This window comes from Muntiacus reevesi, chromosome 2, assembly GCF_963930625.1.
Source record: "Muntiacus reevesi chromosome 2, mMunRee1.1, whole genome shotgun sequence".
In the NCBI taxonomy this organism is placed as follows: Eukaryota; Metazoa; Chordata; class Mammalia; order Artiodactyla; family Cervidae; genus Muntiacus; species Muntiacus reevesi.
The window spans coordinates 156,438,858-156,454,887 of NC_089250.1; the positions used below are offsets into that span (position 1 = coordinate 156,438,858).

At 43.2% G+C, this 16,030-nt stretch overlaps 1 protein-coding gene across 3 annotated transcripts in view; it reads left to right on the forward strand.

Annotated features, from left to right (window-relative positions):
- VWA2 (von Willebrand factor A domain containing 2) overlaps positions 1 to 16,030 on the forward strand; it is a 51,005-nt gene that overhangs the window by 12,127 nt on the left and 22,848 nt on the right. For all 3 annotated transcript variants that reach the window (XM_065923389.1, XM_065923388.1, XM_065923390.1), the window contains 2 exons: positions 1,284 to 1,417; positions 7,650 to 7,759. In XM_065923389.1, the coding sequence (XP_065779461.1) occupies positions 1,284 to 1,417; positions 7,650 to 7,759 (244 nt within the window). The remainder of the gene's footprint in view (positions 1 to 1,283; positions 1,418 to 7,649; positions 7,760 to 16,030) is intronic.

Here is a 16,030-nt window from a genome sequence, read left to right on the forward strand (position 1 = left end):
CCTCTCCTGGGTGAAAAAACCTAGGAAGATCCCTACTGCTGAATTTCTTGGCCCTTGCTTCAGGGTTCTTCTGTTTTATGACCACCGTCTACCCAACCAGCCTCATCGGCTGCTATATTTCTTCCTCTTTCTCTCTGCTTGGCATTCCCTCCACATGCTCAAGCCTGCCCTCCTGCTTGCAGGGACTGTCCGGCCACCTTCCCTCCCTCTCTGGTGAAATCCCCCTAGCTTGTTGCTACTGGGTGGCACCTTCTCACTGGTGCTCCTCTGACTGCCACTCTCTCATCTTCATGGGAGGTGACAGGCTGTAGACTCTGACACCCTGGGTTGGACTCCTGGCTACACCACTTCCTGGTACTTTGACCTCAGGAAAGTTCCCTGAATTGCCCTGTACCCTGCTCTCTTTATCTTGCCAATGGGAATACAAATTGTAAATCTATTTAGGGGTGGGAGTGGGGGGGCTAGGAAGCTGCTAGCTAAAGGGAACAGAGTTTCCTTTTGAGGAGATGAAAGATGTTCTAAAATTGACTGTGATGGTAGAATATCTCTTTGAATATACCAAACGCCATTGATGAGATTGTTGGATGGCATCATTGACTCAGTGGACTTGAGTTTGAGCAAACTCTGGGAGATGGTGAAGGACAGGGAAGCCTGGCATGCTGCAGTCCATGGGGTCACAAAGAGTCAAACACAACAGAGCAACTAAAAAAAGCCACTGAAGTGTATAGTTCAAATGTTGACTTGTATGTGAGTGACATCTCAAGATAACTGTGAAAAAATAAATTATAATCTATCTCAAGGTGGTTATGAGAATTAAATAAATTAGTGCATTTAAAGTGTTTAAAGCAGAGTATCCAGCCTATAGGAAAGATGTGGTTAGGCTTGTGATTACTTAGACATACATCCTTATGTCCCAGGGTGCCTGACTGTCCCAGGCTAGATTGTGAACCACGAGGGTGGGATCCAAGGTTCTTGGGTATCTCTCCATGGCTCCAGCGGCCCCTCCTCTCAGATGGCTTAGTTAGTGTTGTTGAATTAGCCTCTTCCATTATCACACAGACTTTCATCAGTGTTGGGCCCATGGTAGGTCCATGCTTCCCACTGCAGGGGAGCATTGCCTGTGGCCCAGAATCGTCTCCAGTGTTATCTCCCCCACTGTACTAAGAGGAGCTTGACCCACTGCAAGATTGTTTCCACCTCCACTCTGCTCTGGGAGGAAGATCTTCTCAGGACCAGCCCACAGGGAAGCTGGCTGTCACTCATGTTGCCCCACTCTCCCCTAGTGATGTGGTGCTCGGCTGCAGTGGACGTCCTGTTTCTGATGGATGGCTCTCACAGTGTCGGGAAAGGGAGCTTTGAAAGATCCAAGCACTTTGCCATCACGGTCTGTGATGCTCTGGACATCAACCCCAGGAAGGTGAGTGCAAGTCTCATTGTCTTTGTATTAGGGTGTCTGGGTGCAAGAGACAGAAAGCCCGTTTTAAGTGGAAGAGTGCATTTCCTGGCTTGTAGAACCAGGAAGACCAAGGGGATGGATCCTGGTTGCAGGCACAGTGGAATCCCAGGCCTAATCGCTCTTTTTCTCCTCCTCTCCATTTTGCTTTCCTCATTTGGCGTCCTCCCCAGGCAGGTTCTCCTTACTCAGCAGAGTTGCCCTACACAGTCCTTGCAGCTAGTCATCCCCAGAAAAAGAACGCGCACTTCTTTCCCTGTGGAGCTGGCGGATGTCCTCAGGAGGGCTCTGATTGGGCAGATGTAGGTCACATGACAACCCCTTTGCCAATCACAGAAGTCAGAGGGAAGCGCTTGTCTGGCCATGGCCAAGTCACTGTGCTTATCCTCCTCCTTGGGGTGGGGACGAACACTTGGGATTTCCTGCTAGAAAGAGAGGTTGTGCTTGCGGAACTGCGGGAAAAGGAAAGCATGCTGTTTCAAAAAGTTTTTGAAACAGACAAAAAGTTTCAGACAAAAACTTTCTGAAGACTAAGGTCTTAATACAGATCAGCTCCTACCCTTTGTGTTTGCTTGAAGGGAGCAGCTCCTGCCTGGTGAATCCAGCCAGTATCTTCATTTCTTGTTCTTCCTGGTTCCACATAGCAAGTCTTAAATGTCAGCAGACTGTGCTAGCTGTGGCTTTTGTTGCTAAAAAATGTCATTTGGGAACAGCTCAACAGAAAAATGGAGAAGGAAATGGCAACCCACTGCAGTACTCTTGCCTGGAAAATCCCATGGATGGAGGACCCTGGTAGGCTACAGTCCATGGGATCGCAAAGAGTCGGACACAACTGAGCGACTTCACTTCACTTCAACAGAAAAATGGACAATAAACAAAGACAGTTCCCAGAAAATGAAACACAGATGGCCCTCTGACATAAGAAAAGATGCCCAGCCTCATTCAATGAAATAGCAAATCTCTGACTGATACACTATTTTCTATTTAACTGGATTACCAAAATCTAAAGTTTGGTCCCATGCTTCATTGGCAAGCCTGTAGGAAACTGATGTTCTCATGCTGGTGGGAATGTGCAGCCTCATTATGGAAGAATTTAACAGGGTCCATCCAAATGACAAAGGCTGGGACTCTTTCATTTAGTAATTTATCCTATAGATACTCCCACAGGTACAAAATAACTCACACGAAGTTATTCATTGCAGTATTGTTTGTAATTGTAAAAGATTTCAGGCAACCCAAAGGCCCACTCACAGGGGTAAATCCTTTATGGTGTCTTCATATAATGAAACACAGGGCTGCTGTCAAAAGTGAATGAGAAAAAATCTTTGATGTGGAAAAACACCAACACAAATGGAGTATAAAAGTAAGGTGCAGATGGTATGTATGATATGTTACTCTTTATGAAAAATGGAGATGAAAAGAGCCTGTATTTATATTTGTTTATATGTGCATGAAGAAACTCTGGGGGTGTTTGTAAGAGGCAAAGAGCTGTGGTTTCCCATTGAGGGAGGGAGTAGGAGCTGAGCAGATGGGGCACAAGTCCGGGGGGAGGCCCATTGGTATGAATGTTTTTATACTTTTGAATCGTGTGAACTGACTCAAAAATCAAGTAAAAATCTAAGAAGGGAATTTTGGTTTGGAAAGCTGTAATTACATGAATGAGAGACTAGACACATACAGGTGGAGGAAGGAAGTGGTTTTCCAAGATGACATTCCTGGATTAATCCTAGAAAAACCTCCAGGATTTAGGAGCAAAAGGGGCTTTTAATGAGAGCCAGATTTCTTCCAGAAATGACATGTCATTTGTGAGTGAGCACCTTACCCTGGACTTCAGGCTGTCTTGTATGGTTGTAGCTGACATCATTCTGTCTAGATACCGACAGCTGGAAGTTCCAAGTGTAAGGTCAACCCATCGTGGACTCTCAGATGGTCAAGGCCAGAGGCTGCTGAGTCTCTGCCCTCCTTCCCACGGGGCCCTGCTTTTTAAAGGAAGTGATTCCTCGGGGTGGAGGTGGGGGGTTGCTAGTTTTTTCATGGAGGCAGAGCCATAAAGATCAAACACTGTTGACCTTGAAATGGATGCAGTATGTCCTGAAATGGGTGGTCTGGAGATCCCAGTAGATGACAAGTTGGAAGAGAAGAACTTCCCGGATTATTAGAGGATGTTTTATAGATGAAGATACAGGCTCAGAGAGGCTAAGTCACTGCCTAGGGTCACACAGCAATCTTAGAGGAGAGCTCTCAGCACGGAAGAACTGGGGGCTCTTGAACCTCAGCCCAGGACTTCACATTCTGGTCTCACAGTCACAGAGGCCGTGGACAGCTGGTGACATGGTGGGGTGTATGTGTCTGTACATGGACGTGGGTGCTGATGGAATTCAGCATCCTCAAAGAGAGCGTAAGGAAACTGTGACCAAAAAACAGTATGGGTGGTACTTCTGCGAGCAACTCTCCCAACCCACAGGTTGGGAGAATTCAGGGAATTTAATGTTGCCAAGCCACATCTAGAATATGGCATTTTTAAGGTGGTAATGAAGTCGCTAAGTAGCATCGCTCTTTGCGACCCCATTTATTGTAGCCTGCCGGGCTCCTCTGTCCAATGAGATTTCCCAGGCAAGAGTACTGGAGTGGGTTGTCGTTCCCTTCTGCAGGGGATCTTCCAGACCCAGGGATCAAACCCACATTTCCTGCATTGCAGGCAGATTCTTTACCAGTGAGCCACCAGGGAAGGCCTAATTTTTTTAAGGTTAGATATTGGCAAACTAGACAGTATCCACAACAAGGAGACAGGATAGTGAGAGGCCTGGACATTTTCGTATGAGGGAACCTGACTGTCACTTTCACTGGAAGGAGGGTGACTAGTGGCTCTGTTTTATTAACAGGACAAAGTCTGGGTGTTGAGGGAGCTGTATTTGGGTTTGACATGAGAAAACTTTCTCATAGCAAGACTTGTTGAGCTAAAGAGTTGGTGTCTTTTTCGCAAGCAAATGAGCGCCTCTACCCTCCAAGCTGCTCAGTGGAATTGCTAGTTGAAAAAAGATTTTTGCATTAGGGTGGTTTCAGATGCTTCAGTCTCACCTGTGGCTTCAGGTTTGTTGTGTTTGCAGCTGCATTTGAGGTGTCATCGTCTTGTTATTGGGCTTCCCATGTGGCACTAGTAGTAAAGAACCCGCCTGTCAATGCAGGAGACTGAAGAGAGGCAGGTTTGATCCCTGGGTCAGGAAGATCCCCTGGAGGAGATCATGGCAGCCCACTCCAGTACTCTTGCCTGGAGAATCCCATGGACAGAGGAACCTGGAGGGCTACAGTCCGTGGGGCCACAGAGAATCGAATACAACTGAAGCGACTTAGCCCAGCATGGCATGTCTTGTTATCTCCGTGTATTGAATGCAAGGGATTTGACTTGCACTTTATTTTACTTTCTGGGAAGAAATTGTCAAGTAGTTATCAATTAAAGCTTTTTATGGAGGCTCTGTATTGAGTTGGATTTAAGGTGTTTGAAGTCCTCCTCTCAACACTTGAGCTGAGAAGTTCACTTCCTGACTCTAATATAATGACTTCAGCAGTGATTACAGTGTGGTGAGAAATCAGGGCAGGCTTGCTTCTGAGCATACAGTAAACTGAAGATAAAAGGTAGCTATTTTGCTCCCAAACCGCCAATTAAATTAAATGCCTTGACTACTGACTCAAGCTGTTTCTATCTTGTTTTGAAGTTGGTTCCTTCCTGTTTAAGTAAATACATCCAGCTGTTGGTCTCAAGGGAGTCTTTTTTTTTTTAACCAATTCATTCACATGGTTCAAAACAAAGACATTCAATGAAAAGTATCCCTCCCAGTCACATATTTTCTATTTGCCCTGTCCTCCCTACCCCCACCGCTGCTGTCTTGGGCATCCTTACAGAATTGCTTCATGCAGATAGAAGCACTATGAATATATATTCTAATTTTTGCCATTTTTTTACACAAAGGGTAGCATGCTATACAGTTTTATCTCTCACCTCTTTCTCCTCACATTATCTTGAAAGTCTTTCCTATCTAGGTAGATAGATAATATAGGTATTAATATAGGCATATATCATTTTTATGTGTTTCCCAGGTGGCTCAGTGGTAAAGAATCTGCCTGCTGATGCAGGAGATGTGGGTTTGATCCCTGGGTAGGAAAGATCCCCTGGAGCAGGAAATAGCAACCCACTCCAGTATTCTTGCCTGGGAAATCCCATGGACAGAGGAGCCTGGCGGACTACAGTCCATAGGAGTTGTAAAGAGTCAGACACAACCGAGTGAGCATGCACGAGCATGCGTTTTTACAGCTGATTAATGTTCCATCTTGAGAATTTACCAAGGTTTAGTTAACCAGAATATGTGTGTTTTGCTCAGTTGTGTCTGTATTTCCTCTTCTGTGATCTCTGTTCATATTCTTGGCCTATTTTTCTGTCGGATTGTTGATCTTTCACATATCAGTTGCTAGATACCCTTTATGTATTGGTGAAAGTAACTGTTTGTCTCTGACGTGAGGAGCAAATAACTTTTCATTTGTCTTTATTTTTTGGTTGCAGTATGACATTTTTTGCCCTGTAGAAGTTGTCTTCATAGAGTCAGATTTATCATTTTTTTCCTTTACAGCTTATGGACTACAAGTCATAGTGATGTCTTTGTTACTTTGCAATTACAGAGGAATTGTCCCAAGTTTTCTTCTAGAACTTTTATGGTTACACTTTTCACACTTCACTGGTGAATCCATTTGCAAGCTTTCCTCTATTCTTTTGCAGATGGCTGTCCTGTTGTCCCAGTATATCTTACTGATGGCACCATCTTTTCCCAATGGTTTGAGATGACCTAATGGTTTATCACATGCTAAATTTGAGAGAAAAAGGGTCACTTCTCAGAAACTTCTTCCTGAGGTTCTCTACTACTCTGCTTTCCCATGTGCATCCTACATGCCCACCCAAGACTTGTCTAACCCTAACCCAAGACTTGTATTTCTTCCTGCTTAAGATGCCCGGCAACTCCTACTCAGAACTTCCGGTGGGAGGAAAGTTGATGGGCTGTGCTCCCTGCAAGCCGATGCAGCTGGCCAAGTGCTTTGATCGGCTCCCAAGCACCAGGCCTGCTAAGGGATCAGCAGTGAAGGAATTCACATAGCAAGAAAAAGTCAGCATTGTTGTTTAAATATGAATCACTTGGCCCATCTGCTCTCTTGACCAGAATTCATTGTGAGATGAGTAACTGAGAATGTAATTTCTCCAGGACTTGAGAGAGCCAGCAACTAGGTGCAGGGGTTAGGCTCTCAAGAGGAAACTTAAATGTTTAAACCCTTCTCTAATCTTGACACGCTAATCTTAAGAGTTCAGAGAATGACTTTACTCACAGTTTCCCTCCTCCTGTTTTGCAAGGCGTTGGATTTTTCTCCTGTGGCCTTCTGAATGAGGATGCAGAATCAGGAATCACCGGTGGCTCTCGCTTCCTCTGCTACAGAGGAACTTCAGCTCCAGTGGTGATTGTCTCACATTAGGGAGTTGCTTGGCCCCCAGTCTTACTCTGGCTTGGAGATCTGGTCTTCCCCTCGTTTAGCAGGAGGAGGCCTGGAAGGGTGCCCCCTCCTCAACCAAGGATGGGTGTGTGGTGGCTGTGGTTAGTGATGGGCCACCAGTTGATGGTGGCTGTGATTAACTTCTGGTTGGGTGTTTTGCTGGAAGCCTGTGCTGGCTGCTGAGGGGACAGTTGCTATAACAGGCTTAGTGAAGATCACAGACCCCAAGTCCAATGGCCGTGTTCATTTCTTTCTGGCCCTGGGGCAGGTCTGTATCCTCTCTTTTAGTTTCTCCGGCAGTAATTATGGGTATGAATAGGGCCTCTGTGGATTAAATGAAATGTATTGAGAAGGCTTAAAAGAGTGCCTACACCTGGACTTAGTGTGAGCAGAGACCCTGAAGTGCTCACAACTCCACCCAGAGAGCTGTCGAAATGAGGGTCGAATTGGTGGTGGTCAGCGCAGAGCACAGGCACGTTTGGGCGTCTCCTTCCAAGTTCTCCTCCCCGTCTTTGGAGCTTTCTTCCAGGGAGATCACAGAAATACCAGCACTGGTATTTGCAAGTGGGCAGGAGGCAGAGTCGTTAGCCTTTCTTGTCCCTTCTCCCAGGGAGGTTTGTGACCTGACCCCGCGCTCAGCCCCTGGGCCCTCTTTCTCCCACTGCAGGTCAGGGTGGGAGCCATCCAGTTCAGTTCTGCCCCTCGTCTGGAATTCCCCTTGGATGCGTTTTCAACCCAACAGGAAGTGAAGGCAGAAATCAAGAGGATGGTTTTCAAGTAAGTACAATCAGATACTGCTGCAATTAGAGCAATGCTAACTGCTCTCAGAATTGCCCTTGAAGGGTTGCACCTGCTCTTGACCCCACAGAGAGAGAGAGGGCTGTGGCCCGGCTTCTAGAAGCCCAGGGGTACACAGTGGGTAATGAGAATTCCCTGCCCAAAGCTGCCCCTTATTATAAAATGTCCAAGGTGGGAACTTAATGCAAGTTAAAAAAAAAAAAAAAGAGAAGTTTTGCTTCTGTTGTGTGTGGTTGTCAGCTGGGGGAAAGGTCCAGTGAGGGTGGAGACAGATTAAGAGCATGAGGTGGTGGGAAGAATCCTGGGTCCTTCTCCCGGTTCTCTCCCTGGTGACCATTCAGCCAGGATGACTCACCACGCTTCTTGGAGCCTCATTTTTGTGACCTAAAAAGAGCACTCCTCTGTTACGGAAAGCACTTTAAGAATGATAACCTGCTCTTTATGTGCTCATACACATTCTATAAATATATATATGTAGTGGGTCATGGGCTTCCCAGGTGGTGCCAGTGGTAAAGAACCCGCCTATCAATGCAGGAGACATAAGAGATGCAGGTTCGATCCCTGGGTTGGGAAGATCCCCTGGAGGAAAGCATGGAAACCCACTCCAGCATTCTTGCCTGGAGAATGCCCTGGACAGAGGAGCCTGGTGGGCTGCAGTCCATAGCGTTGCAAAGAGTTGGACACAACTGAAGTGACTTAGCACGCACATGCACGAGATGGGTCATGATTTTAGTCACATTACAAGTCAGCTAATGTGTGTATATGTATATACATATATGTATATATTTTATATATACATAAAATATGTATATTTTATGTATGTGTATTATACATATATGGCTATATGGATATAAACGTGTGTTATACACACACATGTATATGCATACACATATTCAATGTTTTTCATAAGCCCTCACAGAAGAATGCCTTTATTGGCCACTTGCTACTTTGATCTCTGAATCTTCTTTGGCCTCTGCTGTCCTTGCCCTCGTGTCTACTGAAATCTTGTTCAAGTCCATAGTCCCAGCCAGGTACACCTGTCACCTCCACTTGCAAAGGCCCTGAGCTTTGAGATCCGTTCATCAGCCTCAGGCCTGTAAGTCCCCAGTGCTCTCAATAAGCCAGAATCCACACACTGGGAACAGACCTCCAGGAATCCTACAGGTCCCAGAGACCTCCAGTGACTCTTATTTTAAAATTTATTTTATATTGGACTATAGTTGATTTGCAATGTCATGTTAGTTTCAGGTATACAACAAATTGATTCAGTTATACATATATCTATTCTTTTTCAGATTCTGTTCTCATTTAGGTTAGTATAGAATATTGAGCAGAGTTCCCTGTACTATACAGTAGGTCTTTGTTGCTTATATATCTTAAATACTTTGTTATTTTATATTTTAAATTTCTTCAGAGAAATGCCCCTTTAGGTCTTCTGCCCATTTTTTATATTGGATTGTTTGTTTGTTTTTTTACTTTGAGCTGCATGAGCTTTTTAAAATTTTGGCAATTAATGTCTTGTTTGTTGCAGTGTTTGCAAATATTTGCTCCCATTCTATGAGTTATCTTTTCATTTTCTTTATGGTTTCCTTTGCTATGGAAAAGTTTTTGAGTTTAATTAGGTCCCATTTGTTTATATTTGTTTTATGTGGGTCAAAAAAGATATGGCTGAGATTTATACCAAAGACTGTTCTATGTTTTCCTCTAAGAGTTTTATAGTATTTAGTGTTACATTTAGGTCTTTAATCCATTTTGAGTTTATTTTTGTGTACAGTGTTAGAGAATGTTCTAATTCCATGTAGCTTTCATGAATTTAGAAAGCTTTCATGAAATTTTCATGTAGCTTCATGTACATGTAATTTCTTTTGCATGTAGCTGTCCAGTTTTCTCAGCACCATTTATTGAAAAGACTGTCTCGTCTCCATTGTATAGTCTTGCCTCCTTTGACATAGATAAATTGACCATAGATTTATTTCTGGGCTTTCTATTCTGTTCCATTGATCTATATTTCTGTTTTTGTGCCAGTACCATACTCTTTTGATTACTGTAGCTTTCTAGTATAGTCTGAAGTCAGGGAGCCTGACTCCTCTAGTTTCATTTTTCTTTCTCAAGATTGTTTTGGCTACTTGGGGTCTTTTGTGTCTCCATACATATTTTTTTTTTGTTCTAGTTCTGTGAAAAATGCCATCAGTAATTTGAATTGCATTAAATTTGAATTGCATTGAATATGTAGATTGCCTTGGGTAATATAGTCATTTGGATTATATTGGTTCTTGGTTAATATTGATCCTATTGATTCTTCCAATACAAGGACATGTTATATCTTTCCATCTATTTGTGTCAATTTTTTTTCTTTCATCAGTGTCTTATAGTTTACAGAGTCCAAGTCTTTTGCCTCCTTAGGTAGGTTTGTCCCTAAGTATTTTATTAATTTTGATGTGATGGTAAATGGGATTTTTCTTTAATTTCTGTTTCCTCATCTGTCATTGTTAGTGTATAGAAATGCAACAGGTTTCTGTGTATTAATTCTGCAACTTTGCAAATTCATTGATGAGTTCTAGTAGTTTTCTGGAAGCATCTTTAGAATTTTCTATGTATAGTATCATATCATCTGCAAACAGTGACAGTTTTATTCTTCTTTTCCAATTTGGATTCCTTTTATTTCTTCTTCTCTGATTGCCATGGCTAGAACTTCCAAAACTATGTTGAATAAAAGTGGTGAAAGTGGACATCCTTGTCTTGTCCCTGACCTTAGAGGAAATGTTTTCAGTTTTTTAACATTGAATAAGATGTTGGCTGTAAGTTTGTCATATACAGCCTTTATTATATTGAGGTAAGTCTCCTCTGTGCCCACTTTCTGGAGAGTTTTCATCATAAATGGGTGTTAAATTTTGTCAAAACCTTTTTCTACATCTATTGAGATAATATGGTTTTTATTTTTCAATTTATTAATGTGGTGCATCACACTGATTGACTTGAGAATATTGAAAATCCTTACATCCCTGCAATAAATCCCACTTGATCATGGTATATGATCCTTTTAATGTATTGCTGGATTCAGTTTGCTGGTATCTTGTGGAGGATTTTGGTGCCTATGTTTATCAGTGATATTGGCCTATAATTTTCTTTTTTTGTGGTATATTTGCTTGGTTTTGGTATCAGCGGGATAGTGGCCTCATAGAATGAGTTTGGGAGTGTTTCTTCCTCTGAAATTTTTTTTGGCTGAGTTTCAGAAAGATAGGTGTTAACGCTTCTCTAAATGTTTGATAGAGAAGTGTGAAGTTGTCTGGTCCTGGACTTTTGTTTGTTGGGAGTTTTTAAACCATGGTTTCAATTTCATTACTTGTTATTTGTCTGTTCATATTTTCTATTTCTTTATGACTCTGTCTTGGGAGATTGATCTTTCTAAGAATGTGTCCATTTCTTCTAGATTGTCCATTTTATTGGCATGTAGCTGCTTGTATATGTCTCTTACAAGCCTTTGTGTTCTGTGGCATCAGTTGTAACTTCTCCCTTTTTCATTTCTAATTTTATTGATTTGAGCCCACTCCCTTTTTTATTTTTTCTTTCTTGATGAGTCTGGCTAAATGTTTATCAGTTTTCTTTTCAAAGAAACAACTTTTAGTTTCTTGGTCTTTTCTATTGGTTTCTTTGTCTCAATTTCATTTATTTCTGCTCTGATCTTTATGATTTCTTTCCCTCTACTAACTTTGGGTTTTGTTAGTTCTTTTCTCTCTAGTTGCTTTAGGTATAAGGTTAGGTTGTTTATTTTGGATTTTTCTTGTCTCCTGAGGTAAGATTATATTGCTCTAAACTTCTTTCTTAGAACTGCTTTTGCTGTGTCCCATAGATTTTGGATCATCATACTTTCCTTTGTCTCTGGGTATTTTTTGATTTCCTCTTTTATTTCTTTAAGGATCCATTTTTTGTTTGATAGCATATTGTTTAGCCTCCATGTGTTTATGTTTTTTTACAGTTTTTTTTCCTTGTAGTTGATTTCTAATCTCATAGCATTGTGGATGGAAAAAATGCTTGATATGATTTAAGAAAATTTACCAAGGCTTACTTTGTAGCCCAGCATGTGATCAATCCTGGAAAATATTCCATATGCAATTGAAAATAATGTGTATTCTGCTGCTTTTGGATGTAATGCTCTATAAGTATCAATTAAGTCCATTTGGCCTAATGTGTCATTAAAGGCCTGTGTTTCCTTATTGATTTTCTGTCTGGATGATGTGGTGTCCATTGATGAAAGTGGGGTATTAAAATCCCCCATTATTTTTGTCACTGTCAATTTCTCCTTTTGTGGGTGTATCTTCTTCTTGTATCTTCTTCTTGGGTCAATCCCTTGATTTTTATGTAGTGTCCTTCTGTGTCTCTTACAGTGGTCTTTATTTTAAAGTCCATTTTGTCTGATATGAGTATTGCTACTGTAGCTTTCTTTTGATTGCCATTTGCATGAAATACTTTTTTCTATCCCTGAGTTTCAGTCTGTATGTATCCCTAGATCTGAAGTGGGTTTCTTGTAGACAGCATACATATAGGCCTTGGTTTTGATCCCTTCAGCCTGTTTGTGTCTAATGTTTGGAGCATTTAATCTATTTTGTATTTAAAGTAATTACCCCCACCTCTGCTGGAAACCCTCCAACACCACCAGGTAGGTCTGGCCCAGGCTCTTAGGAGGTCACAGATTTTGTCCCTGGGATCTGGTATGAAACCTTGTGTGCACCCTTTAAGAGTGGAGCTTCTGTTTCCCCAGTTCTGTGGCAGTCTGCTACTAAACGCTGCTGGCCTTCAAAGCCAGATACTCTTGAGTCTCCGCTCCTGATGCCAAACCCGCAGGCTGGGGAGTCTGACATGCAGCTCAGAACTTTCACTCCAGTGGGAGAGCCTCTATAATATAATTATTTTTCAGTTTGTGGGTCGCTCACCCAGTGGTTATGGGATTTGATTTTATCATGATTGCACTTTTCCTACCATCTTGCTGTGGCTTCTTTTCTGTCTTTGGATGTAGAATATCTTTTTTAGTAGGTTTCAGAGTTTGTTGTTGTTGTTGTTGATGGACTTGGACTCAGATGACTCAGTCCTGCTCTCATGTGAAAAGTTATGCCAGTTTCAGTGACTGGTACCAAAAGGCACTTTATAGACGTCACCCTGTACCTCTTCCAGCCCCTTATTTTATGGAGGAGGATACTGAGGTTGAGAAGGAGCAGGTGACTTGGCCAGGACCACAGGATTACACTGCCCAGCCAGTAGGCCCCATGGAACTGTCCTTTCTCACCTCTGCCTGCCCTCTCCTCAGCCTCTACCTCCTAACACTTAGCTGAGCCTCTTGTTAGCTGTGTTCATGCCTAAGGGCTGTCATTCATGACCCATGACATGCAGAGACGCATTGAGAATGTGCCAGATGAAGACACTGGCGTGGGGAAAGATGCCTCTTCACATGTCTGCACAAGGTCAGCTCTTTGGGGATGTGCACAGTTAGCACTTGTGTATCCCAGGACAACTGTAAGACAACAAACCAGGACCGGAGGCAGTAACTGGCCTTTTGGCGAAGGTTGCAGGGTCACTGAGGACATTGAATGTTGAGACACTCTTATTAATCAGAACAGAGGAATGTTGGCTGACCGGGAGTGATGACCTCCCCAGGGCACTTTACCCTTTTTCTTCAGTGGAGTTTGAAATTCTGGACTGATGAACACAGCTCTGCCCCAAACCCAGAACACTTGCCTTTCCAGACCAAGGCAGTCCCCTAAAAGCGTGTCTTGAAATGGCTAAGAAACCACTGTGACAATCACCTTATTGCTATTTTGTGATAACTTTGGGAAATATTACAAGCAAACCTTCCAACGTTATACCTCGTGATAACCTAAAATCAGAAAAAACACAGCCAGAAATTGGCCTCCGAATGCTTAGAACTCTGGCCAGGGGGACTGTGCAAGTCTGTTCCATCATCTGATTAATTTCATAATTACACAACTCTGAGTTTTCTGTGATTGAATTTTTTTTGACCCCGTCTGTAGCTTTATTAGCATTGTAGTATGTTTAAATAGCTTTACAGAAATAGCACTCACCACATTACTTTTGCACGAAGCCTTTTATAGCAGCTGTGGCTTATTTCAAGCTACATTAACATTTAAACATAGTTTTAAAAATAGTTAAAATTATAAAACTTTTTTTTTTTTTACTTAATATTTTTTGGTGTGTATTTTTTCATAAAGTTGCATTATTTCCCATGTTGAGCCCTTTTAATGGTTATATAATAAACCAGTGAATTTGGCTATTACAATGTAGTAAATCAGTCGCTAAAACAGGGCTACCCAACCCCTGGGCCATGAGCGATTACTGGTCCATAGCCTGTTAGGAGCTGGACCACACAGCAGGAGGTGAGCGACAGTCGTAGTTACAGCCACTCCCCATCACTCATATTACCACCTCAGCTCCACTTCCTGTCAGATCAGCAGCGGCATGAGCTCACAGGAGAGTGAGCCCTACTGTGAACTGCGCATGTGAGGCATGTAGGTTGCATTCTCCTTATGAGAATCATCATGAAACTATCCCCCCACCAGCCTCAGTTCATGGAAAAATTATCTTCCACGAAACGGGTCCCTGGTGCCAAAAAGGTTGGTAACCACTGTCCTAAAAGAACACATTTAGCTTGATTCCAGGATTTTTAGCCACTGCTGAAACCAACAACAACAGAAACTCCTGTGATCAACATCCCTGTGCCTACAGTGAGTGTTCTTATGAATTATTTTTCAAAAAGTCTGTTCCACGCACTACCTGTGTCAGAATCACGGTAGGTGGGGGAAGGCAGGCAGGTTTAAAATACAGGTTCTCAGGCCTGGTTGCACATCCACCAGTTTGGACTCTGGGAGGATGGAATCTGAGAATCCACATTATTAATTCGCCTGAGGGATTTTCGTGCTCACTAGAATTTGAGATGAACTCAAAAGATAAACTTCTTGGAATAGACTGCTGGGTGGTCATTATAATGACCATTGATGGAGTGCTTACTAGGTACCAGGAGGCACTGGGAACAGCATTTAACCCTCAAACAGTACTGTTACTTTGCTTATGTTAGCAAGGTTAACAGGAATCTCAGGCTAAGTAGCTTTGCTGAGTTTAGCTGGTCAGTATACCACAGGACTTGGTATCTGTGTCCCTGTTCTTGTTCAGCCTGTGCGTTGCTCTCATAAACAGCAGTCTATCTGTGAACCTTCACTTTCTACCTAGTTTCGTCCCATTGGAGATAAATTAGAAAAACATTAGATTCTGGACTCAGACGTCTAGTTCTGGAGCCAGATGCTGAGCTGAGAACAGACTCGGTGAGGAACGCTCCAAGAAAGAAGGAAAGTGGAGGCAGCAGGGTTTCTTCTGTCTTTCTGGGAGTCGGAAGCCATTAGGCATCTCACCTGAGCTGGTCGGTGGAGTCAGCAGGTCAGGTGCAGAGGTGGAGAGGGCGGTTGGCACGGGCATTTGTGTGCTGAGCGATGCAGAGGGTGGACACCGCAGAGGCCAGCGGAGTAGTGACCCGGGCCCTCCCATCCTTGAAATTTAATTTCTCTCTGGCCACAGGCTGGTGACTCTGAAGAGGGGGCCCAGACCCACTCTGAAAATCTGGTTGAAAAGCAAAGATAAAGTGTGACACTGGGGGTGCTGAAGGCAGGCCTGTATGAGAAATGAGAATGGATTTCTGGAGAACAAGTGCTTTTTTCCTGATCCTAAAGCGTTGAACCCATAGGAAAAGAAGTGACGGTCGGAGGGGTGACAGAGGAAGGGCGTATTTTCAGGAGAGAAAGCTGAGGCTGGCTGAGAAAGTAAGGCTGCAGGGTCACAGCCAGAGGCTCGTGGGAATCACCGCCAGGGGAAGCCCCAGGGAGCGCCTGGCCTTCAGTGAGGAGTGTTTTGTGACCATTTGGACAATAGTACAGAGCCAGGGTCAGCAAACCTTTTCATCAGAGACCATACAGTAAATATCTTAATGCTCTGCTGGCCACGTGGTCTGGGTAGATAGTACATAAATGAATGGGCACCCGTTTTCTGTGCCCATTTGCCCCGAGGCTTTAAATTGCCGACTCCCTCAAAGGAATGACCATTGGCTTTGGAATCAGCCTGACTGTGTTTAAACTGCAGTTCTGACCTCCACTAGCCAGGTAGAGGCAGGTTGTATAACACGATGGTAAGAACTGGGACTCTGGAAGTTCTGGGTTCAAGTCCTGCCTCTACCCCCCATGAACTGTGTCACTT